Source organism: Chelonia mydas, chromosome 1 (genome assembly GCF_015237465.2).
Source record: "Chelonia mydas isolate rCheMyd1 chromosome 1, rCheMyd1.pri.v2, whole genome shotgun sequence".
NCBI classification, from domain to species: domain Eukaryota; kingdom Metazoa; phylum Chordata; order Testudines; family Cheloniidae; genus Chelonia; species Chelonia mydas.
In genome coordinates this window covers 148,167,660-148,190,858 of record NC_057849.1, presented here as the reverse complement: position 1 = coordinate 148,190,858, position 23,199 = coordinate 148,167,660, and the positions used below count along the sequence as shown (strand labels likewise).

General features: G+C 39.7%; 1 protein-coding gene across 1 annotated transcript in view; it reads left to right on the top strand.

Annotated features, from left to right (window-relative positions):
- The window catches only part of CFAP47 (cilia and flagella associated protein 47), a 642,446-nt gene that overhangs the window by 240,287 nt on the left and 378,960 nt on the right, over window positions 1-23,199 (top strand). Inside the window, exons 40-42 of the mRNA XM_037902107.2 lie at window positions 246-332; window positions 16,629-16,711; window positions 20,613-20,758. Of these exons, the coding sequence (XP_037758035.1) occupies window positions 246-332; window positions 16,629-16,711; window positions 20,613-20,758 (316 nt within the window). The remainder of the gene's footprint in view (window positions 1-245; window positions 333-16,628; window positions 16,712-20,612; window positions 20,759-23,199) is intronic.

Genomic DNA, 23,199 nt, shown 5'->3' with positions numbered 1-23,199 from the left:
GGCTTATGTTTTGAGAAGTGTCTTGGAATTTTTGTGAATTTGAAACTTGGGTCATAATTTTGAAAAAAAGTAAACTTCTTGTCCCTTATATTTTTGCACATTTTAGTGTACTTTTTAAGTTTTCCAATGTGAGGACCATAATACTTTTCTTTACCAGGACTTCGTTTCAGATTTTTAGATAAAGTAATAAACTTCCATTTTGTAAATAATATGTACAGTAAGAATGCATGTTTGCTTTTTTTCAGAGTCATTTTAGTGGAATCTACAACTTACTTAACTATGCCTGAGCAATTGCATCAAGCCAGCCAGGTAAAGCAGGATGAAAAACCCAGGTAGGTTTTAAAATTCAGTTACTGATTGTGTACTGTGGTGTAATACAACTTTATTGGCATAACATCTTGTATAAATCTGTATCCCTAAACTTTCAAGAATTGCAAAATGTGATTTTGGCATAAGATAGAAATTACATAACATTTATGAAAAGATATTTTATAAATGAAAGAATATCATCATAAGCATTGGAAAAAAAAATATATATATATTTTAAGTTAAGATCTGAAGAGACGGAAATTTGTTGAGTATGGGAGATGAGGGAAAAAGTCGACTTCAGTGGTAGGAAGAAACAGCAGAACAGTAAATATTAGAGCTAATGTGGTGATGTGTGAAAAGACAGAGAGCACAATGGTGCTAAATGAGTGGAGGAAGTGGAGAGAGGAACCAGTCTGCCTTAGTGACTCTTTAAGTTCATTTGGAGGCTTAAAAACAAGGAAAAGTTCTTTTGGATTGAACTGGGTCCTGAACCGAATAGGCTGGAGATGTTTCAGGAGGGGGTGAGATCTTCACATTTTTTTTAGCATGTGGGGAGGCAGGTGACAAAATTCTGCACATGCTAGAGTTCTAAATCCTATACCTTTAGGAGGCCATAGACTATGGATTTTCAAAAATGAAGATGAAAAAAGATGAATGCAAATGCAGAGATCTAAGGTGAGGCAGTTATGTGCACAGCCATTGTTACTTAGGTGACTGTAGACAGATTTTCTGATGTACAAGGTATGGAAAGAGGAGCAGAGTTCAAGGTCAGGTTGACAGTGGTGGTAAAAATGGCTTAGAGTAGATGGTAGAGGCAAGTTACAATCTGAGTGAAGGAGGAATGTTGAAGAAAGAAAGTGCTATGTTTAAGGATACTCATCGTGCCCAAAAGAAGTACTTCTGTCTTCACCATCTGTAGCTGACAGGAGGTGAAACAAATATCCACAAGTTTATTTGTTAAGACAAAAGAGGTGGAACAGGAAGAAGTTATTGTATGTGTGAGGGAGACTGATGAGTATCACCAAGATTGATAATTACGAATACAAGTAAGGAGACGATAGAAAAGAGGTTTGAGAACTGAAACTTTTGGACTCTGTACAAATAACTGTCTTAGCACAACAGAGGAGCTACCACAGACCTATGAAGCAATACCCTTAACTTGCCAAGAGATTTAGAATTATTTATGGTTTAATAATCACTTGAATTGAAGACCATTACTTTTAAAATCATAGAATGAAATATATTTTGAATTATTCAATTTGCTTTCTAAGTATTCGTGGCAGTAAGATGTCCCATTCACACATAATGGAAGCTAGCTATACAGAAGGCCTACCATTATTTAACTTCCTGTCAGTACATGGTTCATTTAATTTATTCATAAGACATATTAATGATTCTAGGTTTCTCTGTGATAATAAAATGTAAACTACAAACAATGGGCTTTGGTGAACCAAGGCAATAACAAGTTCCACAGTTGAAAACACTTCAAGAAAAGTGCCCTACTAGCAGCTGTGTCCCACTTAAAATGGGTGTGTAAGAGGATCCAGCTCAAGTGCCTCTGCTGATCACAACTGCAGCAGTATTGCATGAGAAGGGTAACCTTATAGGTAGCCAGATCCCAAACAGTTTAAGCTTCCTAGGTAAACACTTAGAATAATGCCCTGATTCTAACTGGTACTTTGTGATCTGCACTTGTTGCCAGTGTACTGTCTAATGTTTCCTTAATAAGCAAGGTGCAGCAATTGGTACTAACTTCAGCTTCTAAATGATTCCAAGGTTCAGCCCTGTGTAAAGCCAATTGCAGCAGTTTGGTGTTGGTAACAAAAGTATGTATAAAGTGTAGCAAGGTCAACATCCAGGGAAAGCAATCAGATCATAGTAGTTTCACCAACTGTAGATTAGAAGAATAGTCTTGATCATAATTACTACTTTAGCTACTTGGGTCTAGTAAGGCCTCCAGACTGTGAGCCTGTGGGACAAATGCTGGACTAGTTGGCTCACCTGTACTTTGGGATGATTACTCCATTTTATTAACATTAGCTCCATCTTGTCTGAATTATCTTAATCCATCTCTCAATTGTCTTTGAACCAGTCTTAGATTCAAAGTTTTATAGAGTCTAAGGCCAGAAGGGACAGTTGTGATCATTTAGTCCAGTGTTCTTTAAAGTTCGGGTCGCGGCACGTAAGGCACTGGGTCGCCTTGCGCAGCACCCAGAGACCCTAGCGGCTCTGGTCAGCACCACCTACCAGGACTCTAAAAGTCCCATCAGCAGTTCTGCCCAGGTAAGGCAGGCTAGTGCCTACCTGTTTGACACCGTGCTGCGCCTCGGAAGCAGCCAGCAGCAGGTCTGGCTTCTAGGCAGGGGGGGCCACGGGGCTCCGCGTGCTGCCCCTGCCCCGGGCATTGGCTCTGCACTCCCATTGACCAGAAATTGGCCAATGGGAGCGGGGGGAGGGGAGGCAGTGCCTGTGGGTGAGAGCCATGCAGAGTCACTTACGCGCCTCTGCCTAGGAGCTGGACCTGCTGCTGGCCGCTTCCGGGGCGCAGCACAGTCCATGGTGCCAGGACAGGTGGGAAGCCTGCCTCTGCACCCTGGCTGTGTTGCTGACCGGGAGCCGCCGGAGGTAAGTCTGCGCCCCAATCCCCTGCCCCAGCCCTGAGCCCCTTAAACCCAGAACCCCTTCCTGCACCCCCAGCCCAGAGCCCTGAGCCCCTCCTGCACCCCAACCCTCTGCCCCAGCGCTAAGCCCCCCGCAAACCCAGAGCCCCTCCTGTACCCCAGCTCCTCATCCCGGGCCCCACCCCAGAGCCTTCCCCCCCCAGCCCAGAGCCCTGACCCACCCCCAATTCCCTGCCCCAATCCAGAGCCCCCTCCCACACCCTGAAACCTTCATTCCCAGTCCCACCCCGCAGTCCTCACCTGGCACCCCAACACTATGCCCTAGTCCTGAGCCCCTCCCACACCCCAAACCTCTCATCCTGAGCTCCGTTGGGTTGCGGGCGTCAACAGTTTTCTTCAACTGGGTCCCCAGAAAAAAAGTTTGAAAACCACTTATATACAGAGGTGAAATAACCTCTCCACTTCTATTTGAGATTCCTTTGTTTATACATCCAAGGATCGCATTAGCTCTTTTGACCACAGCATCACACTGGCAGCATATGTTCACCTGATTATCCACCTCCCACAAATCTCTTTCAGGGCCACTGCTTCCCAGGATAGATGCCCCTATTCTATAACTATGGCCTACATTTTTGTTCCTAAATGTATACATTTACATATAACCACATTAAAACACCAAGTTTACAAAGTGATCCGGATCATTCTGAATCAGTGACCTGTGCTTTTCATTATTTACTACTGCCCTACTTTTTGTGTCATCTGCAAACTTCATCAGTGATAACTGTTTGTTTCTAGAACATTGATAAAATAGTTAAATATCATAATGCCAAAATCGATTCCTGCAAGACCCCAGTGGAAACCCATCTAGTTGATGATGATTTCCTGATTACACTTACATTTTGAGATCTATCAGTTAGCCAGTTTTCAATCCCTTTAATGTTAACTTTGTTACATTCTAGTTTTTTAATCAAAATGTCATGTAGTATCAAGTCAAAGTATATTAAGTCAATACTATTACCGTTGTCAGTCAAATCTGTAGTCTCATTAAAAAAGATATGAAGTTAATATGACAGGATCTATTTTCAATAAACCCATGCTAATTTGCAGTAATTACACTACCCTCCTTTAGTGCATTATTAATTGAGTCCTGTATTTGCCACTCCATTATGTTGCCTGGGATCAGTATCAGACTGACAGGTCTGTAATTACCTGGGTCATTCAATTTACCCTTTTTAAAAATTGGCACAACTTCAGCTTTCTTCCAGTCTTCTGGAACTTCCCCACTGTTCCAAGACTTACTGAAAATCAATATTAATGGTCCAGTGAGTTCCTCAGCTAGCTCTTTTACAAATCTTGGATACAAGTTATCTGGACGTGCTGATTTAAAAATGTCTGACTGTACTAGCTTTTATTTAGCATCCTCCAAAGATACCAAAGGAATGACAAGTCTGTTATCTTCATCATCTGTTTTTCTCCAATATAGAACAGAAATATTTATTGAATGCCTCGCTCTTTTCTGCACTATTAATGATAATTCTACCATTTCCATCTAGTAATAGTCTAATACCATTGTCAAAATTCTTTTTGTTCCTAATATATTTAAGAAACTTCTTATTGCCCCTAATTTTGCTGGCCATAGATTTCTCCTTGTGTCCTTTGGCTTCCCTTATCAGTTTTTTTACAATTCCTAAATACTGATTTATATTTCTTACTATCAACTTCTCCTTTCTTCCATTTGTATATTTTTAATTTTTTTTTTTTTTTACAACTGCCTCCTCTTCTCCTTCTAAACCAGGTTGGGTTTTTTTAACCATCATGACTTTCTTTCTCAGTTGTGGGATTGTGGCTTTTGGGCATCTAATAAAGTGGCCTTAAATGATTCCCAATTATCATTCAAATTTTTGTGATTAAATTCTTCCTAGCTGGCATAGCTCATCATTATTTTCAGCTTTGTGAAATTGACCCTATTAAAGCACCAAATATATAGATTACTGGTCTGGACTTTATTCTGTTTGCACATTATAAATCTGATCATGTCACGATCACTTGTACCTAAGCTACTATTAACTTTTTTAGGTCTCTGATCAGTTCCTCTTTATGTGTTAGGGCAAAGTCTAATATAGAATTTCCCTTTTGCTGCAACACTTTTTGAACGAGGAAATTGTCATATACAAAGTTTAGAAATTCAAAGGTTTTTATGTAGATGATGTGCATCAGATTCTCCCTTCTCTTACACTGGCATGTAATTGGTGTGGAGAATCAATCCCTTTTTCTAGTTGGGCCAGGTATGGTGGAACTATAAGGCTGAGTGTCTTCAGCTTACACCACAGTGGATATTCCCTCATTGGCCCACTCCATCCCAGCTTTAAACAGGATAAAGTAATGAAATAGGAGACAGCGCACGCCCAGTTGAGAGCAGAAGATGGATTGCTCCAGACTACCCTCTGAAACCTTTTATAGAAAAAGGAACGGAGCCACTGAAGCAATTCCATTGACATTTGCAGATGTCAACAAAAATGTGTGGTCAGAAATATCAGAAACTGCTAAGACAGATGAAAAAAATCAGCACGAGCACTTTATCTCCTGACGATGGATTAGCTAATCAACCAATTTAACAAATGCAATTTCTTTCCCATGTCGAGGCCTAAACATGATTGAAATGGGATTGAGGAACCCGTAACACATCAGAGATCACTAACTAATTGTAGGAAATGCCACAACTTTCCCAAGGTTTTTACACTGACGAATCCTCCGTGTATGTTCTTAACAATGAACATTTCTGGAACTGAAAATAAATAACTCGCAGACTTTGAAACAGTAAAGAAAAAACTGTACGTGCAATATACACTCCTGTATAATAAAAATACTCTGTGTTCAATAGTTTTATTTTGATCAGACCAGAAATAATAAGTTATTTGTACTGTAGTTGTGCCCAGAGATGCCAATCAAGATGGGGGCCCATTGTGCTGAGCACTGTATAAACAAACTATAAGACAATACTTTCCCCTCTTAAACAACTTACTTCTTGTCCCTATTTAGAATTTAACAGGTAGCTATAAAAAACAATGGAAGGGGGAAGGGAGAGAATGGGGGAGGGGAATGATGGGTTACACTAATAGGAACAAAGTTACATCTATTAGCTAAGCTTAGACTTCATAGTTTGATTTAAAATAGGTAATTGGACAGTATATATTAGAGAGTTGCTAACCATCCTTTTGCCTTACCATTATCATTAGGCAGTTCATCATGGGTGTCGCTGTACAGGTAGGTCATTAGAAGGGTTTTATGACTTTGCAAACTGATTGGAGAATAAAAAAAATCCTTTACTTGGTGAAATATTTTCAGAACGGCTCATTTAAAAAAGAAACGAAAAATTGTCATTTTTTCTCAAGGCTAGTCCTGTCAGCATATAGTATATGCCAAATTATTGTTAGTTTGTTTACTTCCTCGTTGGCAAAATTTAAAAAAAAAATTCAGAATACCAAGAAATATTCTTACATTTCTCAGTTTGGTTCTCATGCAGGTTACATCTCCAGGCAGATTGATGAGTGAAGGAAGGGGTCGTGCTAAACAAAAAGGAACAACCAGTATTTCTTATTGTCATAAGACAAACAATAGATATAAATGTCATGCGTTATTCCAGTGTATAAATGTAGAAGATTGTGAGAGTTGTCAGTCCAACATTAATATCTTTATTCTATTAGTTCCACAAGTGCATTTTAGAAAGATACTACTAGGAGACATTACAATTCTGCTCAATAATTGATATAATGTAAATTGGTTTATGCTAACTTAAGACATTCCACCTGATTTTAGCTGTTTCTAAAACATCAGTTACTATCCTGAGTTTTGTGGGAGCATCGTAGACTATATCCTGCAAGGACATGGGATTTTAGTGAATATTTTGTACTGAGGTCTTTGCCAGTACATGGTTCAGTATTTCTAAGTATGTTAGTAAACTGTTCCCTTGGATTCCTTATCTCTCTGATTAATAATACATTCCCTTGCTTCTGTCTTCCTAAGTTTACTGATGAAGTAGCTGCTATGTAGCTTTAGATATGCCTATGTTACCGGCCACTCTTCAACTTTACTGTATATCACAGTGATGCATATAAAGAGCAAAATAATTCTGGCTTCGTGCGTGGGTGTACGCGAAAGAAAGTGGAGTCAGAATGTTTCTTTCAACTTTTCTTCCCCCTGCCAACACACCTCTGTCCAACTAAAACAGGGTTCAGACATGATCTTGGAACTAGCTATCATGTCTGTTGGTTCTCTGTGGCCCTAAAGGAATATGGTCAGCTAGCATGGGTGTATAGTCAGGCCCTTCACCTCCTCCCACACATACACATGTTGTTGACAGTGGGCAGTAGGTGGGAGTGTACAATTCTTTGTTTTGGAGCAGCAGTAAGGCACTGTGCACACATCTTACTTGCCCCATCCTTGCATTTGCAGGCAAGAAGGGTCAAGAACCTATCACTTTTTGGCAACTCCTTTGCTCAACCATGTCACATCATAGTCGTAAAGAAAGAATTTTGTAGCCCTTCAAATCAGTGCAATGAATATCTGTGGTATTTGTATCTTAGGAAAGTTGAATAAATCCTATTGAGTAACAATTTGTAATTTGCTCTTACTAGTGAAAAAAGACCTGGTATGGTTTAAGTTTTCACAGTGTTTCCTTTTAATATCTCCATTTTAACAGCCATTTCCTCTCATAACATTTAGGCGGCTTATTGTCTTTACAGTGATTCTGCTGCAGTTTTGCCATGGTTTAGGAAGTTATAAGTTCTGCTTTCTGTATCAAAGATGTGATGCTGAAAGATGTGAAATTTTGTATATCAAAAACATAGGTTTCTGTATTTTTTATATAAAAGGAAATCTGTATTCATAAGTATAGAATAAAAAGTATTTTATTTTCAGGTAGTCCACAGGGTAGTTTCCTTTTATTTTTTAATGGCTTGCAAGTACATCTGTTAAAATGGATCTCAAGGGCAATACACTGAGAGGATTTTACATGCCTATTTTGATACAAGTTTGGGATGCTTTTTTAACCAAGCAAGACTAACAACTTATTTTAAGCCAGAGCCTATAACTACCAAATTCAGTATGTAATAATTGTATGGTATGAGCTCGCTCTTCAAAATTTATTGCTAGGAGAGAAAGATTTTGTATATGGATACTATTAAATTTGAGACTAGAGCTAAAAATGTATTCACAGTAATTCCTTGAGATACATTACCACATCCTTTTCCAGTATCAGTACACTCTTACTTGTGCTTGCTATAAAATAAAAAAAAGTCCATTCAATAAACTTAACTCTGCAAGTTTAACTCCCCTTACCAACAATGGGTATTATTTGTGAACAACAGAAGGAGAGGATAAAGTAGTACAAAGCAGATAAGATGACAAGAAATGTAATTATTTCTCAGGGGTTACAGGAAGAATATATAGAATTTGCTGGAAGGGTTGTCTTTATATGTCAGTAAATGTAGACATGTGTGCACAACATCTGATTTTACCAAATAAGCTGTGATTAATGACTGTGGGTGAAATCTTGGTTCTGTTAAAGTCAGTGGGAGTTTTGGCACTGACATCACTGGGGCTGAATTTCCTCTCATGTACCTAAGATCAAAATAGGACTTAAACCAAAAAGGAATCCTAGAAAGTGGAAACACAGATTGCTAAGAAGGAGTGCAAAAGAATAGCATGAGCATATGGAAGTGGAATCAGAAAGGTTAAACCACAAAATGAGTTGTACCTTGCAAGGGATTTATAAGACAACAAGAAGAAGTTCTATAAATACTTTAGGAGCAAGAGAAAGATGAAGAAAAGTGTAGGTCCTTTACCTTGTGGGGAAGGAGAGCTAATAAGTGATGACATCAAAAATGCCTATTCTGCTTCAGTCTTCACTAGAAAAATTACTGGTGCCCAGATACTCAATACAATTAATATTAACAACAAGAAGGAAGGAATGCAAGCCAAAACAGGGAAAGAACAGATTAAAGAATACTTAGATAAATTATATGTAATCAAGTTGGCGGGGCCTGATGAAATTCATCCTGTGAGACTTAAGGAACTAGCTTAAGCAATCTCAGAACCATTAGCGATTATCTTCAAGAACTAATGGAGGATGGGTGATATCCCAGAGAACTGGAGAAGGGCAAGCATAGTACCTATCTTTAAAAAGGAAAACAAAGAGGACCCTGGGAATTATAGACCAATCAGTCTAACTTTGATACCTGGGAGGATATTGGAAAAGATTATTAAACAATCAGTTTGTAGGCACCTGGAGTATAATAGGGCTGTAAGGAATAGCCAGCATGGATTTGTCAAGAACAAATGTCAAAACAACTTAATTTCCTTCTTTGACAGAGTTACTTGCCTAGTGGATGGGGGGGATGCCATAGATGTGATATATCTTGGTTTTTAGTAAGGCTTTTGACACAGTTCTACATAATATTCTCATAAGCAAACTGGAGAAATGTGGCTTAGATGAAATTACCATAAGGTGGGTGCACAACTCATTGAAAGACCATACTAAAAGAGTAGTTATCAATGGTTCGCTGTCAAACTGGGAGTATGTATTTAGTGGGGTTTGCTCAGGGGTTAGTCCTGGATCTGGTACTAAGCAATATTTTCATTAATGACTTGTATAATGGAGTGGAGAGTATGCTTACAAAGTTTACAGATGACATCATTGTTAGGAGCACACACTTTGGAGGACAGGATTAGAATTCAAAATAACCTTGACAAATTAGAGACTTGGTCTGAAATCAACAAGATGAAATTCAATAAAGACAAGAGCAAAGTACTTCACTAAGGAAGGAAAAAATCAAATGCACAACTCCAAGATGGGGAATAACTCGCTAGATGACAGTACTGCTGAGAAGGATCTGGAGGTTATAGTGGATCACAAATTGAATATGAGTCAACAGTGTGATGCAGTTGCAAAAAAGGCCAATATCATTATGGGGTATATTAACAGGGGTGTTGCGTGTAAGACATGGGAGGTGATTGTCCTTGTGTACTAGGCACTGGTGAGGCCTAAACTGGAATACTGTGTCCAGTTCTGGGCACCACACTTTAAGAAAGATGTAGACAAACTGGGGAGAGTCCAGAGGAGAGCAACAAAAATGATCAAAGGTTTAGAAAACCTGACCTATGAGGAAATGTTAAAAAAAACAAAACAAAACAAAACCTGGGCATATTTAGTCTTGAGAAAAGAAGACTGAGAGGGGACCTGATAAGTCTTCAGATATGTTAAGGGCTGTTATAAAGAGGACCAAGATCAATTATTCTCCATGTCCACTGAAGGTAGGAAAAGAATTATTGGGCTTAATCTGCAGCAAGGGAGATTTAGGTTAGATATTTGGAAAAGCTGTCCAACTATAAGCATAGTTGAACTCTGGAATATGCTTCCTAGGGAGATTGTGGAATTGGAGGTTTTAAGAACAGGTTAGACAAACAACTGTCAGGGATAGTCTCGGTTTATTTGGTTCTGCTTTGGTGCAGGGAACTGGACTTGATGACTTCTTGAGGTCCTTTCCAGCCTTGCATTTCTATGATTGCGTGATTAGCTCTCCTCCTTCACTAGGTTGAAGGCCTACATCTTTTCCTTCATTTTTGTCTTGCGCCTAATATATTTAAAGAACCTCGTCTTATTATCTTGTTAGGAGTAACTTATTTTGTGCCTTAGCCTTTCTGATTTTGTCCTTACATGCTTATGCTGTTGTTTTGTACATCTCCCTAGGAATTTGTCCATATTTCCACCTTTTGTGGGATTCATTTTTCATTTTCAGGTCATTAAAGAGCTCCTGATGTCATATTGGCCTCTTACTGTTCTATCTTTACTTTGCCTTGGGTTAGTTTATAGTTGTGACTTTAATATTGTCTTCTTGATAAACTGCTAGGTCTCCTGATTATTGATTATTTGTTAAGGAAGCCATTTAATACTATACTGGATCCAAGTAAATATCTAGGATTTTTTTTGGTGTGTTTGTGGGGGGAGAGGGGTCAGGGTGGATTAACACCCCTGTCCCCATTAAACATTATTAAAGTTGCAACCATCCGATTAAAAAGCATTCTCCCAACAGATGTTTTGGCTGAGTAACGTGCAGAATACTTCCTTATAGTCACCTGTGCCTCTATTATAGATAGAATTTGCACTGTTAAGAACACCTATGTTGAGCACTATAGAACCGGGTATAACATTAGTGGTTATATGGAATTGCAGATGCTTGTCTAGTAAAGTGTGAACATTCAGAAATGTATCTTTTTGCCCATTTAATTGCAGACTACAAGTGCACAGATCAGCTTTTTTCAGTTAATTGGTATAGTACATTTGTGTACACTTTTGTAGTAGGTCAGGTACAGAAATCAGAAACATATATAAGATCCATTCTAGTCATATTTTCCAACTATAGTGTAAGTAAGTAATCCTTTTAAATTTGAAAACTTGTGTGTGTGTGTGTTGGGGCTTATGGCTCCTACTCACAGTCATGCATCGTAAAGTTGATTCCCAATGGGAATATTCTAGATGGTAGTTGTCAGAAGAAGAAACTAAGTAGGCAGAACCTAGAGTGCTAAGGGAATCCCTATCCAATGTATATTAAAGGCGAAAATATTCTGGTGCAAAAAACAAAATATTATTAGTTTTCCATGGAAACCATTGTCTCTATCTGCATGGACAGTTTTCATGTGGGGAAAAAAATGGACAGAAATCAGAACTGGGAACAAAAACTAGCACAAGAGTGCTGGCTCATTTTGTGATCCTAAGATTGTAAGGGAAATGTGTCCCACAAAGAAAACACTGTAATTGTAATAAGGAGTACCAGAGTAGTTATGGCAGATAACAGCCAGAGCGGGACAGGATGGCAGAGAATAAATGGAGAGGAGACATATTCAGACTGTCTAATCCTGAACCACTGAATAATGGTTTAGTGTAAAAGAGGTCTGAGAATTCAGATGTTGTAGTTGGAAGAGCTCCTTCAGTGGCAAGAACTCATGGGGCCAGTGTGATGGGATGGTCTGCCCTCTTAAGGGTTGTGATGCCTAGTGTTCAGACAATCCTATCGTGGCTTAGCCCTTTAAAGTTATGTATATACACACACATACATGCTTGGGAGAAGATCCTGTATCTTTAAGGGTTGGGGCCAGGAGCATTAAAGAAAGGGCAGGGTATTACTCCCCTCTTTCCAAACCAATTCGGGATTAACTGAGAGAAAGGGACCAGCATAAATGCTGCCTCCTCCCTCATAGCAAGGCAGACACTAGCAGGAGAAAACTGTTTGCTGTATCCTCCTGGTTTGAGGATTAATTGAGAAAATAAGGGGCTAGCTGAAGGAAAAGCTAGGTAAGGAGTTAGCTGGCTAAATTACAACCCAGACCAAGGAATGTTCTGTCTTTTGTAGTTTCAAAATGTCAGTCTTAATATTGTTAAGCAATACATGCATTGCAGCCTTCCCATTTCTCTTGTGGCTTGGTCAGTGGAATTGTATAAAGTTAGATCCATTTTACAACAGTAATTTCTGTATTTCCTATGTAATATATAATGTATATAACTAAATGTAATACCCTACAACATTACTTTATAATACAGGTGCATATAAGGGGTATATGAGCATATAATATCGTTTAAATTCAAATTTGCAAACTGAGAATTGTGTAACTAGAGAAAGAGGGAAAGAAAGGATATGCAGTGAGTTATCTTTGCATTCATTGTTTGATGCAAATAATTGATGAAAACATTTTATCTGCCACTTATGAGTCATGATGGTTCATCGATAATGAATGAGAAAAAGTGTGCAAAGCCAGTCCATTGTATGTTCTATTTTATGCATCACCAATTTTAGGGACAGATTTTAAGCCCAGACACAGTGAGCATATCTAAGCATATTGAAAATGTATGACAATGCATGCATGTTCGAAGTAAAAAAAACATCTTGAAGTATGCATGAATGTGCTTCAAATACTTCAGATTAGAAGATGCCATTTATTCTGTATTGATGAATTTATCTAATTTGTGTGTAGAGCAACGCAAGTCTTTTATTGTTCACATTAATTAATATTGACAGGAAACATGGTTTTTTGACTAGTTTATGTTCAAGTGAGAGATTCTGAGATAATTTCTAAGGTACTAGTATGTCAGATTAAATAGCAATTATTCAAATGATTGAATAGCACATTACGCATCTTGCAGATTGCAATTTTCATAATGTGTGATGCAGCCACCAAAAACTCCTCATTCAATAGTGGCGTTATACAATTGATACTTAAATATCATGGTCAAATTCTGCCTGGGTCACACCCTGTTGACTGACTGACTATGAAGTGTAAAACATAAAGCTTTATTATTGGATGCTGATCTTTCCATAACAACCAGTGCAGCAAATAAGAGGACAAACTGCTGAATATGTGCTCCTTAGCTACTTGTGCATCCACTGTAATGGCCTCTAATGTTTAATTTGGCTTAACATTAGTAATACAATTTTATAAATGTTGCACACGGAAAAGATGAAGAACGGATTTTGTTGTCATTGTAGAATAATGTTTCCCATTGGTAAAATTTCCAAGTTCTCTAGGATGTAGAAGAAAAGGTTATTAATAATACTATGTAGCACTTGTCATCTGTACATTCCAAAGCATGTTAGAGACAAAGGGTGAAAACCAGGGTGTGAAATCCTGGCTCCATTGAATTCAGTGACAAAAATGCCATTGACATCAATGAGGCCAAGACTGAATCCATGATGTTTTGGGTTTAGAAAAGGGTCACATCTTTTCCTTTTCCCTGGAACATAAAGTTGCCAATAAACAGGTTTTGGGTTGGTTTTCATTCAGATGAATAATGTGTATTGTTTTGCTGGTTGAAAGGCACTGAAGGGACTCTGGGGTATGACATCTTATAAAAACTTGGGTCTAAACGCTCATTCCTTTGAAGGAGCGTGCATAGTGAGTGGTGGCACTGCAATACAGAGGGTTCTGTCTGGTGCACAGGGCACAGGCACACCCAAGGGTGTGAATCTGTATCTACAATCTACTATAAAAACTACAGTTACTCGTAGAAACTCTCTTTCTTCCTGAAACAACAAAATTGGCAAGAAACATATTTTACCTCCATACATCCTATGAATTGTGATATATTTATTGTTCAACATGGATTAAAAAAATCCATGAGAAAATGACAAAATGCATGCAGTTCAACTTGTGATGTCGAATTCTATAATTAAATAACAAGCATTAAAAACAATAGACACTGTGGAGGGGAGGGAGCCTAACAAGAATAAATGAGACAAGATGAAATTTCAGGTGTGTTGAAGTTTAAAATGTGAGAAGTAACTAAGGCCCCAATCATTGGTATCCACTAGCATAGGCTCCTGCACATATGCAGACTCCCCCTGAAATCAATGGAACTTTGCACAGGTGGTACATTCTACGGTAGAAGATACCGTGCAGAATCTGGGCCTAAATAAGTAAAAATCCAAATGACACATTAATTGTATTTGAAATTTCTTCAACTGCAAGGAGTGCTGTCTCTGATACCAGGAACCTTTGAAATTTAAAACTTTAGTTCCACATGTTGAACTAAAGGAGACTCTCCAGTCATATAATCCCAACATCTCTTACAGTTCTGGACGTTATAAAGGAGAGTCAATTTTATCCTTCAGTTGTGAATTACCATAAGCCCTGCTATTGGAAATTATTTATCCCATAGGGTCATTCCGGGAGTCGTTATTCAGACATGTCTCCCATTGACTGAAGTCAGGTCACCCAAAACCCGGGATTGGTATTGCTTAGTACTGTATGTTAAAGTAAATTTGAAAAAAGGTGGATTTCAGGACAAATCCTTCAGTCCTTACTCAGGGGAGATTTGGGTGCCCAAGAATGGCAGGATTTGGCCTCAAATTCACTCATTTCTATTCACTTCGATTTAACACTCTAAATAGTACCAATCCCAGGTTATAAGCATCCTGACAACTATCGAAACCAAATCCTTACCAATGATCATGAACATAAAAAATCTTATACATCTACTGTATAATTTGGTGTGGTTTATTACCTTATTATTATTCAACCCAAGTGCTCAAGTAAAACACAAAAAAGCAGGATTTATTATGATTGGGTAGGGGTTTCAGCAATGCTCAACATTAATAACATTTTTAAGTTCTCTAGTGAATATAAAAACAATTTGATGAAGAACCTTAAAAATGCCTTAAAAGATTTTCCAATTTTCTTCCTTCTCCCTCAAACATAAAAGTCCCCGAAACATGGTTCATGTCAATACACCTCTATTTGACTAGTGAAGCACTTACATTGGTTGGTAAACAAACTGAAAAGTCCATTTGATTAAAGAAAGATCCGGATCATAATCTCAAATTGTGCAGTCTGCATTGTTACAAGTCATGCTTCTGTTGGTATGCTTGCAGATGCATGTAGGGTGACCAGATGTCCCGATTTCATAGGGACAGTCCAGATATTTGGGGCTTTGTCTTATATAGGCGCTTATAATCCCCCACCCACTGTCCTGATTTTTCACACTTGCTGTCTGGTCACCCTAGATGCATGGAAGTAAACTTTTCAGGGAATGTTCTATCTTTGGTAGTTATATGGTTTCCATACCTGTAGTATTTGAGAGCTTCACTTTCATTTAATGTATTTATCCTCTGATTACTGCTGTGAGGTAGGGAAGGTAAGTAGCTTACCAAAGATCACACAGCAGTAAGTCTGTCAGAACAAAAAAGGAAAGGAGTACTTGTGGCACCTTAGAGATTAACCAATTTATTTGAGCATAAGCTTTCGTGAGCTACAGCTCACTTCATCGGATGCTGATGAAGTGAGCTGTAGCTCACCAAAGCTTATACTCAAATAAATGTGTCAGTCTCTAAGGTGCCACAAGTACTCCTTTTCTTTTTGCGAATACAGACTAACACGGCTGCTACTCTGAAATCTGTCAGAACAGGAAACTGAACCCAGCTCTCCTGAGTCTGAGGCTAGTGCCTGAAATATCTCTCCCATATGTGTCTGATCCCTTTATATACTATAGTTAACCCAATATCTGTGAAATGTTTGCCTAATAAATTATTTTCGTTACACATACTATCATGCCATAATGTATATGCACAAAATATAAAATTATTGTGAAAGTGGAAACTGTAACCCTGAATGTCCTGGTCTTTTGTAGTTTCAAAATATCAGTCTTAATGTTACATTAAGGTACTTTTTGGATTAAATGTTGTTTAATCCCCCCTGGAAGAAAGTCCCTGGTGAATTTATAATTAAATGAATTCGTATAGGTTTGTACTAATATGAAGATTGAGGGGAAAAGAGAACTAGGACTACATTTATTCATATGATCTCAAAATTGTTACCGGGCATACACTCTCGGGGCTGATTTGCCAATAACTTGTAACCTGCTTTTTTATATGTGGAGTTTGCTTATCTGTTTAGTTTGAAAAAGAACATGCAGATGAATTGAAGAAGGAATGTAACTGTTTTTGGAGGTAGAAGTAACAATAAATTCAGAACAAAATAAAATTCAGTATCTTCTACGGGTAGATTATGCCAAATAACTTTTTTTTAAAACCATATTTGTTGGATTTTGGCAGTCATTTGCATTCCTATATGTCTGAAATGTGAAGAGACCATTTTATTTAATATTATAAATTACAGCTCAGTTAGCATATTGCTTTTTCTCTCTTTCACTAGTTCTGAAAGTAATGTACTGAATAGTACAACTGATGTGGTAAGTGAAGATGTACTGTATCACAAAGAGAACAACTCAAATAGCTGTAAGTACTTCTAAAATGGACGCCTTTCATTTTTCTGCAACAGTTTGTTTTAGCTAATGACTTTTGGAGTACATGGGGAACAAATGTGAATTAACAGACTCTTTAAATGTTAAAATATATACAATAATAGATATTCATATTACAGATTTATTGTCTGCAGATGTTTTACATTTAGATAGTGCAGGTTTAGTAATACATTTTACCGCTAAAGAATTTATTAAAAAAAGAAAGAAAGCTGAGATTCTCCTTTACAGGGCTCAAAGACTGACTTTTCTAACCAGGGGCTCCTTTGAGACCCCTCCAGTTTATCAGTGTTGGATGTGAAAGAATTATTTAAGAATGATTGTCCATAGATTTTTCACTTTCATTCCCTAATAGTTTTCAGTCAAGAGTTATGTCAAGATTTATTCATTGGGAGTTATGGCGCTGGCATAGGTAGATACCTTCAAGAAAGTTCAGTTGCACAAAATCTGCAGGGCAGTTCCTTGAAGTTCGCTGCATACTTGAGCAAAATATTATTGCGTTTACACGTGGCCCTATGAAAAACTGAGACTTGCTATATCAGTACTACTAGTACCAGAATACCTAGGTTGTCTTTATAGCCACTGTATGTTACACTACATTTTGGGATATGGCTTCTGTATAGTAATGTTCTCTGTATTATATGGAAATGTTTATATTTGGTCTTTGAAAGCTATACTGAGTATATTGATAATATAGCACTGTGGTCAGTTCATATAATTGGAAGGGAGGGATTACAGCAATGGTTCTTAACATTTTTCTGCCCCTTACAATTTGATATAGTCTCTCTCATCTCAGACTCCCTATCCATTTAGGAATACGGTAAGGAAGAGGGAGTTGCAATCTCCTTATGCCTGATTGCAACCTTCAGATTGAAAACCCATGGGTTAAAGGGTAAAGACCTTGTATTGAGTAGCTAGGTGTATCCTCTGCAGAATTTTCTGAAAATACCTGCTAATTGATGCAAAATATGTTTTGTGCGTGCATGTGTGTAATTGCTCTTCAGAAATATTTCTATGAGCCCCCAAGGTTAAGTAACTTATATCAAGCATAATTTTGCAGTATCCTGACAGAAAGAGGGCGCTATCAGAATCTGGGAAATCAGCCTAACCTTCCTCTCAGTATAATCCTTGAGAGCTCCCTCCAGCACATCACTGAGCATTCTCCTTTCAAGATGCACTGCTGTCTCAGAGTCATCTAAAAAGCAGTAGCTATTAGGACTGTAAAGTGCCCACTCAACTATTGGAGTGTTTGGTATAAGTGCAAAAAAGGACTTTGGAAGTGACAGGTCTTCATTTGCAGCACTACATTGGTTGTTGGGCCTAACTTTAGGATAGTGAGATTGTTTTATTTGCATTGTTATTATGGGGAAAAAAAGATGCGTGTGTGGTTTCTGTTTTGATTTTGGGTTCTTGTATCAGCCACTTTTTTCTAGAGGTCAGCTTTCAATACTGATTTGTTTCTAAATGAGCTGTCACCATGTGTATCAATGCTATCTCTGAGCCATTTATTTTAGCTCAATTTTCACATCTGGCCTCTAATCAGTTCATTGCCCTGGAGGGTTGAGGTGGCTAAGCTTGAATGAAAATTGGACTTTACAGCATTCTTTATGTCCAGAATGTGTGCATCAGATTAGCATGTTAAATGTTTAAATTTTCTGGGCTAAAGAGACTTTAAGGGTGCTTGGCTGGGTCTGATTCACTCCTCACATCCAACATATAAGGGAGTGTCTCATGGAGGAGATGATTAAGTTCAGTCTTTTGTAGTTGTTGAGGCTGAGATGCCACCGAGTCTGAAATATGACAGGTATCCAAAGCAGTCTTGTTGACATCCTTGTCTGAATTGTTCAACATTCTTTTCAGGTAGTCTTTTAAAACACTTGAACCACCTGAAGAGCACTGAATATACGATAAAATGCCTGACTAATCTAATCGCCTTTTATGATGAGATTACTGGTTCTGTGGATGAAGGGAAAGCAGTGGATGTATTGTTTCTTGACTTTAGCAAAGCTTTTGACACGGTCTCCCACAGCATTCTTGTCAGCAAGTTAAGGAAGTATGGGCTGGATGAATGCACTATAAGGTGGGTAGAAAGCTGGCTAGATTGTCGGGCTCAACAGGTAGTGATCAATGGCTCCATGTCTAGCTGGCAGCCGGTGTCAAGTGGAGTGCCCCAGGGGTCGGTCCTGGGGCCGGTTTTGTTCAATATCTTCATAAATGATCTGGAGGATGGTGTGGATTGCACTCTCAGCAAATTTGCGGATGATACTAAACTGGGAGGAGTGGTAGATACGCTGGAGGGGAGGGATAGGATACAGAAGGACCTAGACAAATTGGAGGATTGGGCCAAAAGAAATCTGATGAGGTTCAATAAGGATAAGTGCAGGGTCCTGCACTTAGGATGGAAGAATCCAATGCACCGCTACAGACTAGGGACCGAATGGCTAGGCAGCAGTTCTGCGGAAAAGGACCTAGGGGTGACAGTGGACGAGAAGCTGGATATGAGTCAGCAGTGTGCCCTTGTTGCCAAGAAGGCCAATGGCATTTTGGGATGTATAAGTAGGGGCATAGCGAGCAGATCGAGGGACGTGATCGTTCCCCTCTATTCGACACTGGTGAGGCCTCATCTGGAGTACTGTGTCCAGTTTTGGGCCCCACACTACAAGAAGGATGTGGATAAATTGGAAAGAGTCCAGCGAAGGGCAACAAAAATGATTAGGGGTCTAGAGCACATGACTTATGAGGAGAGGCTGAGGGAGCTGGGATTGTTTAGTCTGCAGAAGAGAAGAATGAGGGGGGATTTGATAGCTGCTTTCAACTACCTGAAAGGGGGTTCCAAAGAGGATGGCTCTAGACTGTTCTCAATGGTAGCAGATGACAGAACGAGGAGTAATGGTCTCAAGTTGCAATGGGGGAGGTTTAGATTGGATATTAGGAAAAACTTTTTCACTAAGAGGGTGGTGAAACACTGGAATGCGTTACCTAGGGAGGTGGTAGAATCTCCTTCCTTACAGGTTTTTAAGGTCAGGCTTGACAAAGCCCTGGCTGGGATGATTTAACTGGGACTTGGTCCTGCTTTGAGCAGGGGGTTGGACTAGATGACCTTCTGGGGTCCCTTCCAACCCTGATATTCTATGATTCTATGATTCTATGATTCTAAATATTGCCATTATGAAACAGGAATAAGGAAAACACTCAGAACGGAGCATTAATTGAGTGTTATAGACCTGCTTAATGAAATCACTGCTAGCTGGGGAAAAAACTTAATTTGTGTCAAGTATTGAAAGACCATCTAATCATTTGTGTTAATTTTGAAAATGCAAAAATTACGATACACAATGTAATGTGTAATATGTTGTCGTACTTAAGTACTTCAACGTACTTAAAATGCTGTCCATCAAAAGCAAACATGCAAATTTTAATTTTTGTGCATGCTTGAGGATTTCCCAGTTTAATATTCTCATGCAGTTAATCTCGGTGAGGGAGCAATCTTATTAGTTTAAAAAAGTATAAAGCAGTACTCTTTCCTCTAGCAGGAGTAATTTACATATCTACTGTACATCTCTGAAGATTTTTTTTTGTGACTATAGACTGGTAGTTTATCCAACGTAGTCTTGCTCTTTCTGAGCTGTGCAGCTAAAAGCTGTGTATGCATTTGTATGCATAGGCTTGGCAAGTATGAAAGGAATGAATTAGCATAATTTGTTTATGCCTTTTGTATAGCATGCAGTTTTACTGTTTTTGTGATTTGAGAGCGCCTTAAATACTAGTTCCTAGGGCATGCCATTGTAGCTTGCTAGGTTTTTATATTGGAACAGCTACTTTAGCCTTTACCAGCTTTGTTACTAGGTATAAACAACCCTTAAATCATATTTTGGCAGTTAATCGATTCAATCACCTACGAGAGTTCTTCAGTCCAGTGTGCACACTGTATTTGGAAGAGAGAAATTCTGCAAACCTGGATCTTTACTTCCTTCCTTTTAATCTGGGAAAGCGCTACTGCACCATCATTCTGGTCAGTGACCTGGTAAGAACAGGAAGTGTGCGCGGTCAGTGTCTGGAGCATGTTCCTGTTGTTAATGATATATACAACAGGTATGACAACATTTGTAAAACTTTGCCGCTAAGCTGTGCCTGCCAAGTGCATGCCTCAGTTTGTTTGTGCAAAATGGGTAACTACGTGTACAAAATTGGGAGTTGTACATATGCTGTTGTGGGTAATAATTACAAGTTATATCCATGAATATGAGTTTGCTTATGTACATAATACTTTGCTGCTGCAGTTTAGGCATTGAGATTTGAATATTTAGCTATTTATTTTGACGTTAATGGTAGCATTTTTTTCAGTATATTAACATTTTATTTCTGAGTGGAGTGGATAGCTATGGGAGTTGGACATTGACAGGATATGCTTCATGTCACCTGTAGGTCATTGGTTTAAGTTTGTTAGATGAGTAGCGACACAAAATTTATTACCAGCTGATGTCTGTTTGGCTTATGATAAATAGGGTGACCAGACGTCCCTTTTTTAAGGGACAGTCCCGTATTTAAGCCCTCATGCAGGTGTCCTGACTTTTTCTTGAAAAACAGGCAAATTGTCCCATATTATCTGTCTACCCCCCGCCATCAGTACTGGTGGTCAGATCCCTGCTCGCCAGCCGCCCGCCCACCAATGGTGAGTAGGGGGTCCAGTGACCGATGATGGGGATGGATGTTCAAGGCTGGTGGCGGGGCAAAGCTGCAGCACGGCCGCTCCCCCTGCTGCTCCATCAGTGCAGCCCTCGCTGCATGCCTGCTCTCAGCCAGCAGGGCCCCGGCCCCCCATTCCGTTTCCAGACGGCACTGGCTGCATGCTGTGAGCTGCGGTGGCTGGTGAGTGCGGGCAGGTGCCAGGCGGCGGCCGGTTACGCGTCGCCTGTGCTGCCCACCCACGGGCCCTTTACGTGCTCCTCCTCTCGCTCTCCTCTCCCTGCTTTGCTCCTTCGCCCCCTCCAGCCCCGCTGCCCTTCCATATCCTCCCCACTGGCAGGTTGCGTCCTGCTCCCAGTGCTGTGCAGAGAACAGCCTGGCCAGCAGGCTCCTTCCTTCCCCCACTGCCTGTGGCTGGGCTGGTTCCCCGGGAAAGCCCAAGACCCTCCGGTCTGGGAAACTGGCCAGGAGCCGAGCCCTGCATGTGCCAAAGCCCCACATAGTGCTGGCACGAGGGAGCCTCTCCGCCCCTCAGCTAAACTCGGAGCGGAGTGGTGGGGGGAGGGACAGTTTCCATCATGTTCCTGCCCCAAACCTGCAGACTGCACAGCAGCCCCCTTTGCCTCCCTCCCTCACTGTCCTGGGTCCTACCCCCAGGAGCGCGGGCTGCTCTGTTCCCTAGGCACCCTCCCCTGCTGAACCACCTCTCTGGCCAGGGTCTGAGGCAGCTGAAGCCCCTGCAGTCAGGTTTCCTGGTGCACAGTGTCATCCTTAGGGCTTAACCCCTTCGTGCCTGTGCCCCGTACCCTGTGTGGCCCTACCACATGTTGTCTCAGGAAGACGCAGTGCCAGGTTGTAGGAGAGCTGGGTCTGTCATGGGGGCCCAGCCAGGAACAGAGTGTGCCAGTTGGGTCAGTTGATCACACCCTCTGTGTCAGAGAGGTGTACAGGAATGTGTGTGTGATCTCTCCCCAGGTGAACCCTAAAGCCTAAAAGATAAGAAGAAAAATAAAAAGAAACCAACTATGCAGTATTTCTTTTTAACAGGGGCTCAGTCAACTTGATATTAATTTGAATATTTGTACTGCATAGTTCTGACTGATTGCCATTGAACTCGCTTGAATACGAGTAATTTTATCATGTGTCCTGTATTCAGCATGGGGAAATATGGTCACCATACAGAGGGCTGATTTTATTTTTTGATGGTTCAGATTCTGTAGTTTCCGCATCGGAGTGTTGCTTTTTTAAAACTTCTGAAAGCATGCTCCACACCTTGTCCCTCTCAGATTTTGGAAGTCATTTCAGATTCTTAAATCTTGGATTGAGTGCTGTAGCTCACATTGGTACCTTCTTTGCGTTCTGTCAAATCTGCAGTGAGAGTGTTCTTAAAACGAACAACATGTGTTGAGTCATCATTCGAGACTGCTATAATATGAAATACATGGCAGAATGCGGATAAAACAGAGAAGGAGACATACTGTTCTCCCGCAAGGAGTTCAGTAAAAATTTAATTGACACATTATTTTTTTAACGAGCTTCATCAGCATGGAAGCCTGTTCTCTGGAATGGTAGCCAAAGCATGAAAGGGCATACGGATGTTTGGCACGTAAGTGCCATGCGAACACCTGTTCTCACTTTCAGTTGGCATTGTAAATAAGAAGCCGGCAGCATTATCTCCCATAAATATAAACAAACTTGTTTGTCTTAGCGATTGGCTGAATAAGAAGTAGGACTGAGTGGACTTGTAGGCTCTAAAGTTTTACATTGTTTTGTTTTTGA